The sequence below is a fragment of the Helianthus annuus genome, chromosome 13 (genome assembly GCF_002127325.2).
Source record: "Helianthus annuus cultivar XRQ/B chromosome 13, HanXRQr2.0-SUNRISE, whole genome shotgun sequence".
Lineage (NCBI taxonomy): Eukaryota > Viridiplantae > Streptophyta > Magnoliopsida > Asterales > Asteraceae > Helianthus > Helianthus annuus.
In genome coordinates, this window is record NC_035445.2 from 77950005 (window position 1) to 77971133 (window position 21129).

Below are 21129 nucleotides of genomic sequence, written 5' to 3' on the forward strand. Positions count from 1 at the left end.
CTTGATTTACGAATACTTTATACATGGTATGGTTAGCGTAAGGAGGTTTATTACCTAGATCATGTGAATGGGTAGGCTATTATCGTAAGACCATTAATCCTTGTATAAGGACCGAGAGGCATGAGTGATAGATCTATCGGGTGTTGCGAGCCCCACGCATGAGCCAGCGTGTGGCTGCATGTGGTGACTATGTCGTTCCGCCGGAAGGACCGGTATGAAATACGCGTTACAGGTTTGAGTGCTTCCTAGGCCATTTCACTTATTAATGTATTAGCTACACATTAATTGATCTCTTTTTCCTTATGGCTACATACCAGGAATTTTCATACTTACAGACATATTACAAAGGTTTTACTTACTCACTACACATGAACTCGCTCAACATTATTGTTGATTTTTCAACTTACATGTATTTCAGGGAATTAAAAGGTCTGGCACGGTATGGCACGTTTTCCCGCTGCACTAGTTTCCAAGATCATCCGGGGTTTAGGGGATGTGACTCTTTCCTGGACAAGTCACAGTCCTTAAACTGTGTTCATGTTATGTTTAGGTTCGTAATGTTTGTTGAATAAGGATATGGTTGTTAGGGCGTGTTTCCCGTTAAAACAATGGTACTGTATTTTGGTTTTTAAAACTTAATGGATGATTCTTGCATGTTTTTAATTCATATAGCTTTGTTATGATTAAGCTATGGTATTAAGAAGTCACACCAAATTAACCACGCTTCCGCAAAGCCAGGGTGTGACAGCGCAGGAGCTGAATACAGAAACAACAAGTCCACGCAGGGTCTGATTACAACTAAACAAATAAATAACAAGGTCTTCAATGACCCCTCCTCTTGGACTTTCCCTTGAGCAAGTCTGACAGACCCTTGAAGAAGCCTTGGTTGCTTTCGCGGTCTTCACGGACCTCTTGCTCGACTCGGTTCAACCGGTCGAGTACTTCCTGCTGGCGCTCTGGCGGGATAAGCTGCGGCTGCGGCGGCTGGTACAGAGGTTGAGGAGGTGGTGGACGCTGGTACCCATAAGTTGGGTAACCAGTGGTCCAAAGACCACCATAAGGTCCCTCTGGGTGACGTGCGTTGTAGTCCCATGCTTCCTGATATGGGTCTACGTTGGCATAGTCGAACTAAGTGTGAGCCGGCTGCTCAAAACGGTTGTACGCCGCTGAGCCGGCGTAAGCAGGTATTGGGTTGTCAAAACCCAACGGAGGTGCCATAGGCACTGAGTTGACCTCTGGAATGGGGTTTGATGGACCCCTCATTTGTGGTTCTTCTTCTTCCTCCTGGAGTGGCGGATAATGACTGCCACTCGATGGTTGGGGAGTGCTGATGCGGACTCCCCCTCGCACGGACATCCGTGCGTTTGACCTTCTCCGCCTCGGTGGCTCCGGAGGCAGTTGTTGTTCCACTGGTGGTGGTGGTGGCGGAGTGACTGCCACAAAATGGTGATCCTCGGAAGGATCTTGCTGCTGCTGGTGGTGGTGATAAGGGGACGAGTGCTCGGACGGGGTGAAATACCAGTCCCACTGTTTGAACCTCTCCTGGTAACTGTCCGGATCGCGGTATGGCGATCCGTGGAAAGATGACCCATCTGAGATCTCGATGGGGTGGTTCGGTGTCCCTGTAGCAAGCTCCATGGGGTCAGTATCTTCGTCCATGTCATTCTCACCAGAAAAATGATCTTCTGGTCCAAGTGGGTTAAAACCCACGGGTTCTTGAAGGTAGTTAGCCGGGTTGAACCGGCTTTGGAATGCGGGGGTAGGGTCACCAAAAGAATGGTGAGAGTTGGACCTTTGCAGAGGTATGAAAGAGAGTGGTTGATCGTTGGGCTCATTTTCTGATTGGGGCCCAAAAGAATGTTGATATGAAGGTGAGGAGCTGAGGGAGACAGACCGCCTCCCGGGTTCAACATAGAGCCTCCACGGCTCTTGTGGGCTCGTACTCATTGTAATGGAAGGTGTTCGCCGGTGTGAGGGTCCGGCTTCGTGATCGTGGCTCGTGAAAGGAGCCTTTCCTCGTCCGCGTCTCATTCGTGGCGGCATGATTTCGACCTGTCAACAAAAAGATACAGCAACACATATATATAGAATAAATAAAGACGAAATGAAATAAAACAAAGCAGAGTTTGTCCTATGTTCTTTGTCTAGACTCGGAACTCGAGGAATGTGCATTTATTTGACTGAGATTAAACACAAAAGGCTAGTGTTTAATTCACTCAGCGTTGGCTCTGATACCAACCTGTCACACCCCTATTTTCCACGTGTCACCGGTGGGCCCGGTGGGGGATTCCGTGGCGTAGTTGATACCATCATAGTCAAACATACAATTATATAAATGCACAGCGGCAGCAAAGAAAGATTTATTTCAACTTAAAATATTGTAATATTCAAGTATCACAAAATAGTAGAAATAGATCCACAGGCAGATCCAACCAAAAAGGAAACTTCATTTCAACAGACTTTATGCATCCTAAGCTTGCGAGACTTCTATGGATGCTTAAGGAGTGACCAGCCTATTACGCGTAGTACCTGCACTTAGCCTTTTTGGAAAATACGTCAGTTTACACTGGTAAATACAATTTAACTTACTCATTTTGAAAATGTTTAAAATTGATTTAAATGCCCGAGGCATAAAACTTTTTATAACTTGAGATAATTATTTGCTTAATAATCTTGTAAAAGAATTACATGTTCTTTATGCGTTCAGTGGCCCGGGTCGTGCCGGGTTAAAGATTAATAGACACACCACTTAATACAATTCCGCCGCAAGACTTCTCTCGACCGACGATTATACTTTAATGAAATGCACTACGGGTGTACGCCTACACCCGTGTGCTAAGGTCGTGGCCATTCTTTGAATGATGCCAAGGATATCCGGGACATGGTCATTAAACCCCCAAAGGCGTTAAACAAACAAAACAGCATTTTTAAACGGGTTAATTTGACAACACTTAGCCATCAACTGGTTAAGGTCAATTCCCCGACCAAGCGGTATTTTATATACCGTACCCCAAGCCCGTATAGGGAAAATAAGTTAAACGTATTTACCTGAGCAAGTATAAACCAAATATAGCGAGTGCACGTAGCTTTTACTGGGCTCCTAGATCTGGAAATTAAGGTTTTGATAACCTATTAGAATTCTAACGGGTCTTAAGCTTAGACCGGTTAGTTATAAAGGAAGATTACGGTTTTAAATGCACAATAAGGCGAAGACCGTTTTAGAATGTGGTTTTGACCCAACAAGCTTGCATGCTTGTTTAATATGGGTAACATAATCACATTCTGGATTTTGAGACCAAAAAGATATGGTTTGACCCGTTTCGGCTAAAATGGCCAAACTAGTCACATAAGCTGATCTGAACGCGTATAGTGCGTAACGAGTAACCATAAGAGTCAAATACAAGTTTCTGAAGTCAATATGCTTAAAATATTTTGTGATATCAGAATGATACCTTCCATTATGCCCCAAATGGTTTTAAACCAAAACTATGCCTCATAAGGGCGTTTTGGTCATTTTATAAGGTGAAAAAGGGTTAAAATAATAACCTGAGTTACAGGTCTGATTTAATTAGTAAATATACTTAATTTACTAAGTTATAACAGTAGGGTAGCAAATCTATGTGAAATTTATTATCTTTAACCTTACTATGCACCGTAGGGGTATTTTGGTAATTTCACATGTGCCTAAAAGGTCAATTCTGGAATTCTGAGTTCAAAACATTTGCCTACTATTAAAAATATAAAAATTTACTGATTACATCAGTAGGTTCAATCCCTTAAGCTTAAGAAGGTTCTAGTGCATACTTATGCGTAAAAATGCTTAAAAAGGCGATTTGGAGCCATTTCCGGGTTTTCTGTAAAAAGCTGACATTTTTAATATTCCAGAAGGCTCAAAATAATTTATTTATCATAACAAATCAGTAGAAATTGGTTTGAGGTCAAAAGGATTTGTAAAACTCATTTTATGGCTTAAAAAGGGCAAAACCGACATAAACCGAATTAATCTTAGAATACTAAGTTATGCTCAACCTAAAATTAAATAAAAATCTCCAAAAATCCCAAAATATTATTTTATAACAGTGGGTAAAAAGTTTGGTATAAAAATTGGGTTTTGATAGGCTATATGCAGTTTACGCCATTTAATTAGTAAAGAAGCTCTTAATTACGCTATTGAGCATATCTCTTAATCTAGACCTCAAACTGACTTCAAATTTTGGGTGCAAGTTTATAAATCAGTAGCTAAGGTGTCTACTCTTTTACGTTTTCAAAAATCACATTTTAAGGTCAAATGGGCATAATGGTCAACATATAAGCGATTAACGGAAACATGCATGTGAATAGGATATCTAATGAACCAAGTAGTATAATCTCAGAGAGTTATACTAACATGCAAATAGGTCCAAAAGAAGCTCTAAGGCAATCCTAAACTTGGCTTAAACGGGCCAGAACTGATAGTCAAAGCAGAAGTCAAACTTTGCGACTTTCGGTTCCAAACCGAGCCTAAACTGAAAATTGTCGAGTTGAACATGTTGAGACATGTTCTTACATTAATTACCAAGTCATTTTAATGATCAAACAGGTTGCATGTATCCTACATTGCTAATTATGCATTAATTTGCAAATAACTTTTCTGTTGACTTTTTATAATAAGCTTTGACTCGACAATTAACATAGTTAGAGTGGGAATCTGGAAATACCCTTTTAAGGGTTTGTTACCCACATAATTACCTACTTAAAGGTACTTTTAATTCGTGATTTGATAGAGCACATTTTAATTAATCACGAAATCAAACCTTAATTACGACAGTTTGACTTTTAGCTAATTAACTAAGCTAAAACGAATTTGGAAGGGTTAAGGACACTTACAAGAGTCCTAATTAGGATTAGGGATGCTAAGGATGAGTGCTTGCTGTCCAGAGAGCTCCAGAGAGTATACTTGTGAACTTTGCAAATGGATGAACACTTGGTTCACAACTCATGCTCCTTATATACAACATTTGATCTTACAAGATGGTGCCAAACAAGTCTCCACTTGTTGTAGGATCATCCCACACGTCCCTAGTGCATGAAAACCAGTTTGCACAGCCCCTGGTATCATTTCATAGGTTCATAAGTCGGTTAACAGCTTTAAACAGGCAGCTGCAGGTGAATTTATCGCTGGCACCCTGACGCGGCCCGCTTGAGGTTATAGGGGATTCTAACGCGGGCCGCCTGGACCGGCAAAACCTGCCAAACAAGTTTCAAAGTTTACATTTTCAGTCCCTGGTCCTTTGTAACGTGGTTTTAAGTCCCTAATTTGCATTTTCAGCCTTCTAACTTGATTTTTAAGGGCCTTGGGACTTTTGCTAACTTGGTTAATTCCTTGACTAACCATGTAACCACTCATAAGGCCATAGAATTCAATGTTGAAGCTTTTAACCCCTCGAACACGAATTTGATCATAACTTTCTCATACGATAACGAAACTTTATGAAATTTTAACCACATATTCTAGTGAGTATATTTTATCTTTACAAAGCTTCGGGTCTGCGAAAAGGTCACTCAGAGGTATACTTTGCACATGTTGACACTTTTAGCCCCTGTAGTTTGTAATTCCTCACTTTCTTTCATGTTTAGCTTCGTATGATCCATGATTTATTCGTTTGAAGGTATAAACATTATATAGGGCTATTTTAGAATATATTTATCCATTGTTGACACTTTGGACCCTTATATTCACATAGTTTCCACGTTTGTCAACTTTAGTCCCTCTAAAGTATTCTTTCACACGTTCAGAACTTATGACACGTGTTTATACATTATTGGACATAAATTTTCAAGGTGTTACATACAACCTGTACAAGCAACATCATTCATAGAAAGCATTAGCAATGCACATGGAATGTCCAAACGTAACGTAATGTGTCTTTAGTGACTTAAACATTACCATGACGTGGGTTATTTCCTAAGATACCTACGCTATGTTCAGAGCGCAAGGCCTCGTGCTGTGCTATTGCTTGTGAAATCCGTTCTTGCAGTTCCGCCTCTATTGTGGGCAACTGATTGTTTCTTCGAGGAGGCATCTTCTAAAGAAGATTGTATAGGTCAGGTCTTATGTATATAAGTATGTAGTACATTTATGTAATAGCATTTATCAGCGCAAGTAAGCACATAACATCACATTCATATTATCAATGTGTAATTTAACAACGCATATAATGAGAACATTGTGATTGAGCTTTCATAAATCATCGACCACAAATACAGTTACATGTTCTACAAATGTATCGTATCACATCAAAAGGGACTACAGGGTCACACTACCCTTGCCCAAAATGTCTATCATTCTACAACAGTCATATACTTAAAAAGTGGTCTCCAAAGGCTCTGCAAGCTAGGCTCAATAGCGATACTCTCATCAAAAGCAAGCTACCTACATAAAACCAAAAACCAGCTATGCTGATGGTAGTGGAGGAGGAGGTGGAGGAACGAAAAGCAAGTTGCGCACATGCGCTAGCTCCTCCTCAAGATCATAAATGTGACGCAACAGATAAGTGATCTGCTGCTCCATAGTGAGAAATCGAACATCAAAATCTGGATAAGGCAAAAGAGGAGCAGGTGGAGTCGCAAAAGGTGACGGACATGAACAAGGTGGAGGACGTGGAGTCCTCTCAAGCTCCATGACTCTACGACACAGGATCTCCTGCTGAAGCTGCAATGACAAGAGTAACTCATCCCTCATGTAACCAATAAAGTGTGAGGGATGGTAGGGATCAGAAACTGGCATGGTGTTCGGCGGAAACCATATGAGTGACTCGCCTGACGGTGCAGAAGTAAAATGAGTAGTAGGTGCATACTGAGACATGTGAGGAAAAGCTGCTGACACGTGTGGGACATGGCTAGGCTGCTGGCTAGACGGGCCTTCCCCTGGACGGGGTGCGGGAATGTCCTGTAAGTAGGTGATAGGCAGGTCAGTGCGGTGTACATCGGACACAATCGGGTGAAGAAGGGCAACATCAACAGGTGCATGTGTATGTGGGAGAGTAACAGGCTCAATAAAGGGGGTACATCATCATCATCAGCTATCCATCCATTGCTGGTGAAAGCGTATCGGGGATCCACCTGACTGGCAAAGGCAGCAGGGTCAGCAGGTGCAGGAATCAGATCTGGTATAAGCGGTGCAATGTCAGGTATGCATAAAGGTACAGGATCATGATCAGGTAAAGGCTCGGGTGCTGGCATCGGTTCAGGATCAGCAGGTATCGGCTCGGGATCAGAGGGTGCATCAACAGGCTGATCGTCAGGGGCAATGTCTAGCTCAAGGTCAAGATCAAAGTCATGTGGAGGAGTAGGTGCGATAGACAGGGCCGTGTCAGTATCAGAATCAGTGGGGTAACGCTGCAATCCCAATGCATGTAAAGTGGAGGATGATACAGACTCGAAAGAATCTGGAACAGAATGATCAGAGGAAACCTCAATAACAGGAACCTCAACGAGTGGAACAACAATGGCATCCTCAGCTACAACTCCATCACCCTAGGCTTCATCAGGGGGACCATCAATGAAAAGATCGACATCATCATCAGACAAGTCATCAAAAGGCAAATCCTCAAGAGGAAAGGCCGCAAGAGGCAAAGGGGCGAGGATCGGAACCACGACAAGCTCACCATCGGGATGTCCGAGGATGAGATGATCTTGGTCAAGAATAGGAACAAGAAAGGGATCCTCGTCGGGTAAACCATCAACATGCAGTACATCGTCGCCAAAGTCGGGTAGTGCAAAAGGCTGGAAATCGTCATCTTCATCGTCATCGTCATCTGACATCATCTCCGGGTCACTCTCAGTGTCGGAGGTAAAAATCTCTGGCTCTGGGACAATCTCATCGTCCGAAATGATAGCCATAGGGTCGACAGTATCAGATAGTCCACTCTCAGACGAAGACATAGTGTCTGTAACAAAACAATCACAACATATGCACATATATCAACAATCATCAATAAGCATGTAATTAATAACAATGTATTCACGTATCCATCCTAGTCTTCCCAGACTATCCCACCCAGCCTCTTAGACTGAACTACCTAGTCTCTCAGACTAAACCTCCCAGTTTCTCAAACAGAATTACCCAGTCTTCTCAGACTGAACCACCCAGTCTCTTGACTGAACCACCCAGTCTCTTAGACTGAACCACCCAGTCTCTTAGACTGTACCATAACATAAATTTTGAAGTGTATTTCGTGTCTTTTGTTTGTAAAAATGTTTGTCTTCCTAGATCTGGGCGTTTTGTGTATGCAATGAAAGTATGTTGTGAAAACATTTTCGTGAGAGCCCTAATGATTGTAGTCTAGACTCGAGAAAGAATCCTAGTTCGCTACAATCGAAGCCCTGATACCAAGCTGTCACACCCTGACTTTTGCGGAAGCGTGATTATGGTGTGACTTTCTTAATAACATTGCATTCAATCATAACAAGCATTACATGATAAAACCATAAATTTGTCATCCATTAATTAAGTTTGAACATAACGACATTGTCTTAAATCGTAGACTTCAAATTCAAGTTTTACAAACCATTCAAATTGTTTATGAGTTCACTAAGGACTCATCAAAAGATATTAAATAAAACCAAGGTTTGGAAGACGTGTCTCGTCCAGGAATAAGACACACTGACCAAACCCATGGACCATGGATGACATCTTTATTCCTAACGCAGCATAAAATTTCCAACGCCCGCCAGATCCACTTACTAATTCCCTGAAATACATGTATTTTGAAAACATCAACAAAAGTTGAGCGAGTTCATGGGTTTGTGTAACACCCCAAAAACATAAACCCGTATATTATCAAGTTCAAAGAATAAATAAACAAGAGTTTACCAACTAGGAATTTAACCTAGTTAAATTCCAAGTCTTGAATTAATGCATGTTATGGTTAAAATAATTAAAACTAAAGAAAAATCATAGTAAAGGGGCTAGACTTGTCAAAAACCCAAAGAAATGTCATTAGTAGTGACAAAACTAAGCCAAACACACCAAAATTGGTGGTCTGGTCGACAGAAGCAGAGAAAGGGGCGACCCCCATTGTTCCAAAACCCTAACATCACTATTTCTTGCAATTGAGGGCTCAAATCCTAACCAAAACGAAATCTGGCTTAGAATCGTGTTCCTCATCGCAAGAGGATTAAGAGGTAAGTAAAATTTTGTGAGAATTCACTACTTGAAATTCTCATGAATCTAGCAAATCTGAAATTTTGTTGATGCATGATAGTAATTAGTTAGATTAAAGATGATATAGTGTCTAGGATTAAAACCTAGACAACTATATGTGAAATCATACCCTAATTCAGGAAAATTCCATGAATCCATAGATGTTAAGTTATGGGTTTTGTATGTTGATGATGAATATTAGGATTTTGAGTGTAATCCTAGTATAAATTTCATTATAAGAAGTAATTCCAGTGATATTGATACTAAATGTATGCAAAATTGCTATTATAGTGAAATTTGATGGCAAATCATAAAGTCATGAACTTGTTTATGAAGGTGGAAAAATTCGACCCGCTAGGTGTTTGTAGAAATGCCTAAGTGGGGATTCAAATGTGAATTTTGAATAAAAACGCAGATTTGATAATGGTCCATAATTATGTGATTATGGTCATAAAAAGGAGTTCTAAACATGTTATAAAAATTGAATTTTCTAGGCAAGGAGTCCGGTTCATCTAGCGGACAAGCCGGGGGAAGTTCACGAGGAAAAGACGCGCTCTAAAAGGTACGAAATTTATTGTTTCGTTACATTATACCTTAATGTTAGTTTAGGTAATAAATTCTGAAACATGATAATCAAGGTTACCAAAATGCTATGAAAATGATTAGTGACCTAAACAAGCGAAATGGGTCAAAACAAGCGACAAACATGGATATTTACATGCCCTGAATGGTGCTTGATTCAGCAACCAAACGGGTCAAAACAAGTCTCGTATGAAACATGAAAATAGACACTATCGCTTAATGCTTGGATATATCCTTCATGTAAGTCGTAATTTAGGCATGCCATGATAGTTGTGAAGTTTAAATTCCTTATATAGGGGTTGTAATCTTGATTGAAATTTGTGAACAATTGTGTAGATGGTAAATACGAAAGTCGGATATAGTCATATATAGATTGATGAGGGAGTTTTTCCCTTTCGGGATAGCGAAAGTGATAACGGGTATTAATCCTAAATTGGATAATTAACCTTGGGTGGGTAATAAACCTGTTTAGGGTCACTTTGCTGCAAAATGGTACTTGAATGCTCAAGGTCAAAAAGCAAGAAAACAAGTGCAGGGCTCACCGTAAATTACGGTGGCACCGTAATTTACGGTGGCCATTAAAATGCTACGGTGGGAACCTCTTGGTTTACGGTAGGTACCCCAAGTGCCCAGAACCCACCGTAATTTACGGTGATACCGTAAATTACGGTGGAGCCCAATTTTGCTGAATTTTTCACTTTTGATTTGGGATAAGTTACCAATCCTAATCCAATACGTGTATTCCCATCGTTAATAATACTAATGCCTGTTTAAAAACATTAGTTTTTCAGGTACTCAAGTGAAGGATGATGATCAAGCAGTTGATTTGGACCGAACACCTAACTTTACGCTTCCGCACTTGAACCTTGTTTTGTAATTTTATAAACTCTAGTAGTTTATCTTGGAACATTGTTGTAGTTTAAACATGTAAATGTTTTATCAAATGGGTTAGGAATCTTGAAAGTTTTTGTAAGGACTACTTTTTGTGTATTATGTAAAGCTTATTTGCTAGTTAAAATGGGTATTTTAATACGGGTCTTACAAGTTTGTAATCAGAGCTTAAGGTTGCCAATAAGTGTTCGGTTCAAGCTTGATCAACATCCGGTAAGAGTTATTGCTTAAGTAAAATTTAGAAGTATAGAAATAATTCACGAATGAATATACATGGAAAAGAGTGTGTAAGCACACTCAAACACAAGAAAAGCATGAAACAAGAATAATAGAATCAAGAGTGTGTAAGCACACTCAAACACGAGAAAAGCATGAGACAAGAATGATTGAGTCAAGTTGCGAGCTTGATCAAATCAAAACAAGTAAAACATGTATTACAAATGAAATGTTTAACGATATATGTAAACATTTCAGTATCAAAGATGGCAAGCGGAGGTGACGGAGATGCGGTGCCAAGAGTCACCGAACAGATGAGAATAGTGATTGCCGAAGAAGTTGGAAAGGCGATCGAAAACAGCTTGTCGAACTTCATTGATAAAATCCAAAATACGGTTTTATCAGTGGTAGAAGAAAGAATCAAGAAGCTAGAAGATAATTCAAATCTAGCAAAGGAAAAATCCGGGGAACGAAAACCTTGTTCATACAAGGAATTCATAGCTTGTAAACCGCCTATCTATAATGGGGAAGTTGATCCAATCGTGTGTCAACGATGGATAGGCGATATCGAGGGAGTGTTCGAGAGAACACATTGTGATGAAAATGACTACGTAGCTTATGGTACGGGTCAGTTAAGAGGTCAAGCGAAGGATTGGTGGGATAACAAGAAGAAAGAGATTGGAAATGAAGCGGCTAAGGCCATGACGTGGGAGGAGTTTAAGACGCCGTTTCTTAAACACCATAGCCCCAAAGCGGTTATAAACAAGATCAAGGAAGAGTTCATGCAACTCAGACACAAGGGTGAATCCATAGACAAGATCACGGGGGTGTTTATGGACAAAATGAAGTTCTGTGATGATCTGATCACGAACGAAGAACAAAAAGTCTATTACTACCATAACATGCTGAGCGCTGAATATAGGGAGTTCATAACCCCTTCAAAGTATGAGACCCTTACCGAGATTGTCAATGCTGCTCGGGAAAGGGAGATTGAGTTGAAGAAGAGTATAGAGCGGGGTGAACGAAGGGCACAGGATATAAATCCAAGCCCTACCAAGAAGGCAAGAACGAATGAAACATCAAAGAAATCAGACGCAAAGAGCGGTACGCCAAGTTGCAAAATCTGCGGCAAGAATCACATAGGTGAATGTCGCTTCAAGGATAAGCCATGTCCTATATGTCGAAAAACGGGACATATGGCTATATCATGCCCGGAAAAAGTGACCGTTTGTTATAACTGTTACCGAACGGGTCACAAAAGATCAGAGTGCCCAAAATTGGCGGGAAAGAAAGAAGGGCAAGATTCAAAAGGTGAAGCCGCAAAAGCCAAAGCAAGATCCTTTCAATTGACCGCTGCTGAAGCAAAGGTCGAACCTGACGTGGTCTCAGGTATATTCACTATAAATTCAATTCCCGCACGTGTGTTATTTGATACTGGTGCGAATAGATCCTTTGTTTCATATGGGTTTATTCGACACCCCTCATTTGTTCTAACAAAATTGCCTATGCCTTTAGAGGTAGAGATAGGTAATAATAAAAGCTTTATTGTCTGTGATGTATGTAAAAACTGCATGATGAATATTGATGACGAGGAATATGCAATAGACTTGATCCCGATGTCGATGGGAGAATTCCAAGTGGTAGTGGGAATGGATTGGCTATCCCGTTACCACGCAAAAGTGGTTTGTTTCCGAAAGGAAATAAAACTAACTTCTCCTAGCGGAAAGCAAGTTACAATATATGGAGAAAAGGGAGGTAACCCGGTGATATGCTCAATGCTAGAAGCTCGCAAACTCATGAAACATGGATGCAAGGCCTTTATGGTATATGCGAGCGAAACGGAAAAGGACTCCTCAAAATTGGGGATGTACCAGTCGTGCGAGATTATGAAGACGTGTTTCCGGAAGAACTACCAGGGATACCGCCAGAACGGGAGGTAGAGTTCGGAATCGAGTTGATTCCGGGCGCGAAACCCGTGGCCAAGGCGCCATACCGACTTGCACCGTCGGAGTTACAAGAATTGATGTCTCAAATTCAGGAATTTCTTGACAAGGGATTTATCCGACCGAGTGTGTCTCCGTGGGGCGCACCAGTCTTATTCGTGAAAAAGAAAGATGGCAGTATGCGCATGTGTATCGATTACCGGGAGTTAAACAAACTCACGGTGAAGAATCGATACCCACTTCCAAGAATTGACGATTTATTCGACCAACTGCAAGGAGCAAGTTGGTTTTCCAAAATTGATCTCCGATCCGGTTATCACCAATTGAAAGTCAAGGAGGAGGACGTACCCAAAACGGCTTTCCGTACGAGGTACGGGCATTATGAATTCCTCGTAATGCCTTTTGGATTGACCAATGCGCCCGCGGCTTTCATGGACCTCATGAACCGGGTTTGCAAACCCATGCTAGATAAATCGGTAATTGTATTTATCAACGACATTCTGGTATATTCAAAGAGTGAAGCCGAGCACGTGTGTCATTTGCGGGAGATATTAGACACACTTAGACGAGAGAAGCTGTATGCAAAATTCACGAAGTGTGCTTTCTGGTTACGGGAAGTACAGTTTCTTGGGCATCTTATTAGTGCTGATGGAGTACTAGTAGATCCGTCAAAGATAGAAGCTGTGACAAAATGGAGCCCTCCAAGAAATCCCTCGGAAATCCGAAGCTTTTTAGGGCTTGCGGGATATTATCGGAGATTCATACAGGATTTCTCCAAAATTGCCTTACCCTTGACCAAATTAACTCGTAAGGAGGAAAAGTTTGTGTGGGGCATTAAGCAAGAGGAAGCTTTCCAAACACTCAAGGAAAAGTTGACCCACGCTCCGGTACTGACCTTACCGGAAGGGACTGAAGACATGGTGGTTTACTCGGACGCTTCTCAATTGGGGCTCGGATGCGTGTTAATGCAACGAGGCAAGGTTATCGCCTACGCCTCGAGACAATTGAAGATTCATGAAAATAAATATCCGGTTCACGACTTAGAATTGGCGGCGGTGGTGTTTGCCTTAAAGATATGGAGACATTACTTGTACGGAGTAAAGTTTACAATCTTTACCGACCATAAAAGCTTGAAATATTTCTTCGACCAGAAGGAATTAAACATGCGGCAAAGGCGGTGGTTAGAAACCGTCAAGGACTATGACTGCGAAATACATTACCACCCCGGTAAGGCCAATGTAGTTGCCGATGCGCTGAGTCGCAAAACAGATTATGCCCCGATACGGGTACGATCAATGCAACTGGTTGTGACTTCAAGTTTACTAGAACGAATTCGAGAAGCACAAGATGAAGCTGTAAAGGCGGAAAACTGGAAAAAGGAAAGAATTATTGGTCAAGTTAAAGACCTTGAAGTGGGCAGTCACGGCCTAAGAACTCGTTTTAATAGAATCTGGGTTCCCAACACATGTGGTGTTAAGAAGCTTCTACTTGATGAAGCTCATAAATCCCGTTATTCCATTCACCCGGGGGCGACCAAAATGTATCATGACTTGAAGCAAAACTATTGGTGGCCCGGAATGAAGCGGGACACTGTGAAATACGTGGAAAAATGCTTGACATGCCTACAAGTCAAGGCGGAACACCAAAAGCCGAATGGTAAACTCCAACCGTTAGAAATTCCGGTTTGGAAATGGGAGCAAATCACGATGGACCTATTGACTAAACTACCTAAAACAAGTCGTGGTTTTGACGCTATTTGGGTGGTCGTGGATAGGTTAACTAAAAGCGCCCACTTTATTCCGATTCGTGAAACCTATACATCTGAGAAAATGTCGGAGGTATACACCAATGAAATCATAGCAAGGCATGGGGTACCGATATCCATTGTATCAGACAGAGATACTCGATTTACCTCGAAATTCTGGCGTGAATTCCAAGAACAGATGGGAACCAAATTGTTCCTTAGCACTGCTTATCATCCACAAACGGATGGGCAGAGCGAAAGAACAATACAAACATTGGGTGATATGCTACGGGCTTGCATTATTGACTTTGGGGGTAGTTGGGATGTCCATTTACCCTTGGTCGAATTCGCATATAATAATAGCTATCACGCGAGCATTAAAATGGCCCCGTATGAGCTATTATATGGCAGAAAGTGTCGGACTCCGGTATGTTGGGGAGAGGTGGGCCCGCGAGGGCTAGCACCAACTGATGTAATCCGAGCTACAAATGCAAAAATTGATATAGTTCGGACACATTTGAAAGCGGCTCAAGACCGACAAAAGGCATACGCAGACAAAAGAAATAGGCCAATCGAGTTTCAGGTTGGCGATATGGTCATGCTAAAGGTTTCCCCATGGAAGGGTATTATCAGATTCAGAAAAAGGGGGAAGTTAAGCCCGAGATTCATTGGGCCATTTAGAATCATTGAACGAGTTGGTAAGGTAGCTTATCGACTTGAATTACCCGAAGAGTTGAGTGGGATTCATAACACATTTCCCGTATCACATCTCCGGAAATGTTTGGCCGACGAGACCGCTCATGTCCACTACGATGACATCGAAGTGGATACCAGTCTCAATTATGCAGTAAAACCGATTGCGATTTTGGATCGTAAAGAGAAAAATTTGAGGAACAAAGTGATATATCAAGTCAATGTCAAATGGGACCACAGAAAAGGGTCAGACACTACTTGGGAACCCGAAGAGGAGATGCGGCGTCTCTACCCTACATTATTTGGTACGTAATTCGGTTTCGGGGACGAAACCCTTTTAAGGGGGGTGGACTTGTAACACCCCAAAAACATAAACCCGTATATTATCAAGTTCAAAGAATAAATAAACAAGAGTTTACCAACTAGGAATTTAACCTAGTTAAATTCCAAGTCTTGAATTAATGCATGTTATGGTTAAAATAATTAAAACTAAAGAAAAATCATAGTAAAGGGGCTAGACTTGTCAAAAACCCAAAGAAATGTCATTAGTAGTGACAAAACTAAGCCAAACACACCAAAATTGGTGGTCTGGTCGACAGAAGCAGAGAAAGGGGCGACCCCCATTGTTCCAAAACCCTAACATCACTATTTCTTGCAATTGAGGGCTCAAATCCTAACCAAAACGAAATCCGAGCTTAGAATCGTGTTCCTCATCGCAAGAGGATTAAGAGGTAAGTAAAATTTTGTGAGAATTCACTACTTGAAATTCTCATGAATCTAGCAAATCTGAAATTTTGTTGATGCATGATAGTAATTAGTTAGATTAAAGATGATATAGTGTCTAGGATTAAAACCTAGACAACTATATGTGAAATCATACCCTAATTCAGGAAAATTCCATGAATCCATAGATGTTAAGTTATGGGTTTTGTATGTTGATGATGAATATTAGGATTTTGAGTGTAATCCTAGTATAAATTTCATTATAAGAAGTAATTCCAGTGATATTGATACTAAATGTATGCAAAATTGCTATTATAGTGAAATTTGATGGCAAATCATAAAGTCATGAACTTGTTTATGAAGGTGGAAAAATTCGACCCGCTAGGTGTTTGTAGAAATGCCTAAGTGGGGATTCAAATGTGAATTTTGGATAAAAACGCAGATTTGATAATGGTCCATAATTATGTGATTATGGTCATAAAAAGGAGTTCTAAACATGTTATAAAAATTGAATTTTCTAGGCAAGGAGTCCGGTTCATCTAGCGGACAAGCCGGGGGAAGTTCACGAGGAAAAGACGCGCTCTAAAAGGTACGAAATTTATTGTTTCGTTACATTATACCTTAATGTTAGTTTAGGTAATAAATTCTGAAACATGATAATCAAGGTTACCAAAATGCTATGAAAATGATTAGTGACCTAAACAAGCGAAATGGGTCAAAACAAGCGACAAACATGGATATTTACATGCCCTGAATGGTGCTTGATTCAGCAACCAAACGGGTCAAAACAAGTCTCGTATGAAACATGAAAATAGACACTATCGCTTAATGCTTGGATATATCCTTCATGTAAGTCGTAATTTAGGCATGCCATGATAGTTGTGAAGTTTAAATTCCTTATATAGGGGTTGTAATCTTGATTGAAATTTGTGAACAATTGTGTAGATGGTAAATACGAAAGTCGGATATAGTCATATATAGATTGATGAGGGAGTTTTTCCCTTTCGGGATAGCGAAAGTGATAACGGGTATTAATCCTAAATTGGATAATTAACCTTGGGTGGGTAATAAACCTGTTTAGGGTCACTTTGCTGCAAAATGGTACTTGAATGCTCAAGGTCAAAAAGCAAGAAAACAAGTGCAGGGCTCACCGTAAATTACGGTGGCACCGTAATTTACGGTGGCCATTAAAATGCTACGGTGGGAACCTCCTGGTTTACGGTAGGTACCCCAAGTGCCCAGAACCCACCGTAATTTACGGTGATACCGTAAATTACGGTGGAGCCCAATTTTGCTGAATTTTTCACTTTTGATTTGGGATAAGTTACCAATCCTAATCCAATACGTGTATTCCCATTGTTAATAATACTAATGCCTGTTTAAAAACATTAGTTTTTCAGGTACTCAAGTGAAGGATGATGATCAAGCAGTTGATTTGGACCGAACACCTAACTTTACGCTTCCGCACTTGAACCTTGTTTTGTAATTTTATAAACTCTAGTAGTTTATCTTGGAACATTGTTGTAGTTTAAACATGTAAATGTTTTATCAAATGGGTTAGGAATCTTGAAAGTTTTTGTAAGGACTACTTTTTGTGTATTATGTAAAGCTTATTTGCTAGTTAAAATGGGTATTTTAATACGGGTCTTACAAGTTGGTAATCAGAGCTTAAGGTTGCCAATAAGTGTTCGGTTCAAGCTTGATCAACATCCGGTAAGAGTTATTGCTTAAGTAAAATTTAGAAGTATAGAAATAATTCACGAATGAATATACATGGAAAAGAGTGTGTAAGCACACTCAAACACAAGAAAAGCATGAAACAAGAATAATAGAATCAAGAGTGTGTAAGCACACTAAAACACGAGAAAAGCATGAGACAAGAATGATTGAGTCAAGTTGCGAGCTTGATCAAATCAAAACAAGTAAAACATGTATTACAAATGAAATGTTTAACGATATATGTAAACATTTCAGTATCAAAGATGGCAAGCGGAGGTGACGGAGATGCGGTGCCAAGAGTCACCGAACAGATGAGAATAGTGATTGCCGAAGAAGTTGGAAAGGCGATCGAAAACAGCTTGTCGAACTTCATTGATAAAATCCAAAATACGGTTTTATCAGTGGTAGAAGAAAGAATCAAGAAGCTAGAAGATAATTCAAATCTAGCAAAGGAAAAATCCGGGGAACGAAAACCTTGTTCATACAAGGAATTCATAGCTTGTAAACCGCCTATCTATAATGGGGAAGTTGATCCAATCGTGTGTCAACGATGGATAGGCGATATCGAGGGAGTGTTCGAGAGAACACATTGTGATGAAAATGACTACGTAGCTTATGGTACGGGTCAGTTAAGAGGTCAAGCGAAGGATTGGTGGGATAACAAGAAGAAAGAGATTGGAAATGAAGCGGCTAAGGCCATGACGTGGGAGGAGTTTAAGACGCCGTTTCTTAAACACCATAGCCCCAAAGCGGTTATAAACAAGATCAAGGAAGAGTTCATGCAACTCAGACACAAGGGTGAATCCATAGACAAGATCACGGGGGTGTTTATGGACAAAATGAAGTTCTGTGACGATCTGATCACGAACGAAGAACAAAAAGTCTATTACTACCATAACATGCTGAGCGCTGAATATAGGGAGTTCATAACCCCTTCAAAGTATGAGACCCTTACCGAGATTGTCAATGCTGCTCGGGAAAGGGAGATTGAGTTGAAGAAGAGTATAGAGCGGGGTGAACGAAGGGCACAGGATATAAATCCAAGCCCTACCAAGAAGGCAAGAACGAATGAAACATCAAAGAAATCAGACGCAATGGCATAGGAAGGCTCAAACCTAGCAGATTTATACCGGGCCTCCGGTTGTAAGACATAGTCACCTCATGGGCCAACCCCGGTCCTCATGGGTGTGGACTCGCTACACCCAAATAGATCTATCACTCATGCCCCTCGGTCCTAACACGAGGATTAATGGTCTTAGGAGTGCGCCTACCCATTCACATGATCTACTGTACTTTCCAAAGCTAACCATACCAATTGTAATTGTATGTAATCATTTTGTAACATGTACTTCACCCCCGAAGTTAATAAACAAAACAGTGTAAAGAAAAGGGGGACATGAACTCACAGTCTTGCGTCTTCAACAATCGTAACTCGTACTTCTCCTATGAACACGATTACCTACAACGTACTAATGTCTATTAGATAAATGGGCCGTGCCTTGATTTAGTGTTAACGTTTCTGAGTTACGTTTCTTTTACGCTTCGGTTATTATTCCAAGTTATATAATTATTGTCAAAATAATTAATATTTTAACTTAAATTATATTTATAAGTTTTGGAATAATTGTTAAACAATATATATTAACTTAATACTTCTCAAGTATTAATTCTTGTATTTCCTTCCCAAGGATGGGGGTATCTCATGCATGCGTATTTTTGCCATGTTTTGGGGTCGTATTCCGGTGTGTATTTATACGTACGAGAATATGTATTCTTGATGTAGTTATTAAGTATCCTCATACTTAATTATTTATTAAACATTCCGGAATATTATTTTTTAATAAAAGTTCACCAACATATATATTTCTAAAATATATATTCAAGCAATATTTCTTAGAAAAATTATTTATAATTTTTCTCTTGGAAAAATATTTGTAGTTTCAAAATAATATATTTTCAAGTCTAACTTTAGAAAATATATATAAACTTATTTTTATCCAAAAATAATGTATTTCAAGTTTACTCAAGAAAATATATATTTTTCCCAAAAATAATATATTTTCTGATAATTCCAAGGAAAACATATATATTTATACTTGTCAAAAATGCTATATTTTTCCATTGTCTAAATATGATATAACTTTGTGATAATCATAAAAGTCATATTTTCGTTTCCTTGTGTCCAAAATATTATTTACCAAAATATACTTGTGACTATATTTTCCGGAATATTTTGTAAGTTACATTTCTTGTTCGGTTTTGCCAATATATTGTGTGTAACTTGTATGCTTATTCCTTGTGATTTTTGGTAATATTTTGGATGGTAATTCTTGGTATTTTGATGTGTTATATTATTTTAAGTCCTAAAATAACATATCTATTACACAAAGTATACACATAATCACACATGTGTATCTTCATTGTATATATATATATATATATATATATATTCTAAATATATATTTATCCACTTTTATTTATAAAAACCAACCTCAAATATTTGTATTTTTGTAACCAAAAATTGTGGCAAAGTTTATATGGAAAACTTATGGTTAAATACACTTGTAAATATTTGTTTGAAAATATTTTTCTAAGTGTTTATATTTTTAGAAAATTTTGCCATAGTTTTCCCTAAAAACGGAGGTTTCCATGCTTTCAAGTATATCATTTTCTTTTATAAAATCATCACAATCAATCCACAATCAACACTAAACAACTTATACTTACCAATTTTGCCAAAACCATGCCTATTCTACTACTTCATGAACTTGAAAGTTGTTGAAAACTTGTAGTAACTTGGTAGTGTGTTTAGTGAGTTTAGTTACCCTTTAAAGTGTGGTTGTTTATATAAAAACTTCATTCTAGAATGATTTAGGTGTTTACAACTTGTAATCATACTTTACAAAAATGTTTCTTCATGTAATCTTCTTGTTACACATGTGTTTCTACACTTGTTTAACTACCAAAAATAGCGTTTGTTTATGTAAGAACCAAGATCTACTAAAACTTCATATTTTAAACTTGGTTCTTTTGGAAAACCATTCTTAAATTTTAGATCTATATGACTATTAACTCACTTTGATTATTATTTTTCAAGAAACCAAAGTATTTTTCTCAAGTTCATGATTTAAGTGTGGATGATCTTTCATCCTACCACATTCTCACTTTCTCATCTTGCAAACTATGTTTCTAATCATGATCTAGCAAGATGTTATGATGATCAACATCATTTCTACAAACAATCAAAGATCAACAAGCATACATCTCATAAACAACTTAGTTTCATCAAGATTACTTCATAAATTAAGCTTATGTTCAAGTTCCATGCTTATGTTCTTTAGTGTTCTTGATGTTCTTGATTATGATACTACTTTAACCACTCAAATTAGAAGTAATATGGAGTGTACAAGGATCTTACCACTTGCTCAAGGCTA

At 39.4% G+C, this 21129-nt stretch overlaps 1 protein-coding gene and 2 long non-coding RNA genes across 3 annotated transcripts; 2 read left to right on the forward strand and 1 right to left on the reverse strand.

Moving 5' to 3' along the window:
• Window positions 1–6433: 6433 nt before the first annotated feature.
• Window positions 6434–7923, reverse strand: LOC110901091. The gene is made up of 3 exons (XM_022147942.1): window positions 7536–7923; window positions 7048–7427; window positions 6434–6928 (listed from the first exon to the last, which is right to left on the reverse strand). The coding sequence occupies exons 1-3, from the start codon at window positions 7921–7923 to the stop codon at window positions 6434–6436; spliced, it is 1263 nt and encodes a 420-aa protein (XP_022003634.1).
• A 1754-nt stretch (window positions 7924–9677) lies between these two features.
• Window positions 9678–10729, forward strand: LOC110902849. Its single transcript, XR_002571458.2, has 2 exons — window positions 9678–9746; window positions 10550–10729. It is a non-coding gene; the product is annotated as an uncharacterized LOC110902849 (long non-coding RNA).
• Window positions 10730–16496: 5767 nt separating this feature from the next.
• On the forward strand, window positions 16497–17548 carry LOC110902848. The gene is made up of 2 exons (XR_002571457.2): window positions 16497–16565; window positions 17369–17548. It is a non-coding gene; the product is annotated as an uncharacterized LOC110902848 (long non-coding RNA).
• Window positions 17549–21129: the final 3581 nt, after the last annotated feature.

Bases quoted from the DNA above. Each gene is read 5' to 3' on its own strand.
- LOC110901091 (XM_022147942.1), bottom strand. From the start codon at position 7,923: ATGTCTTCGTCTGAGAGTGGACTATCTGATACTGTCGACCCTATGGCT. The intron at 7,428-7,535 runs GTCCCCCTGATG...ATTCTGTTCCAG, and splicing joins TGTCGATCTTTTCATTGATG to ATTCTTTCGAGTCTGTATCA. The intron at 6,929-7,047 runs GTACCCCCTTTA...ACCTACTTACAG, and splicing joins GGATAGCTGATGATGATGAT to GACATTCCCGCACCCCGTCC.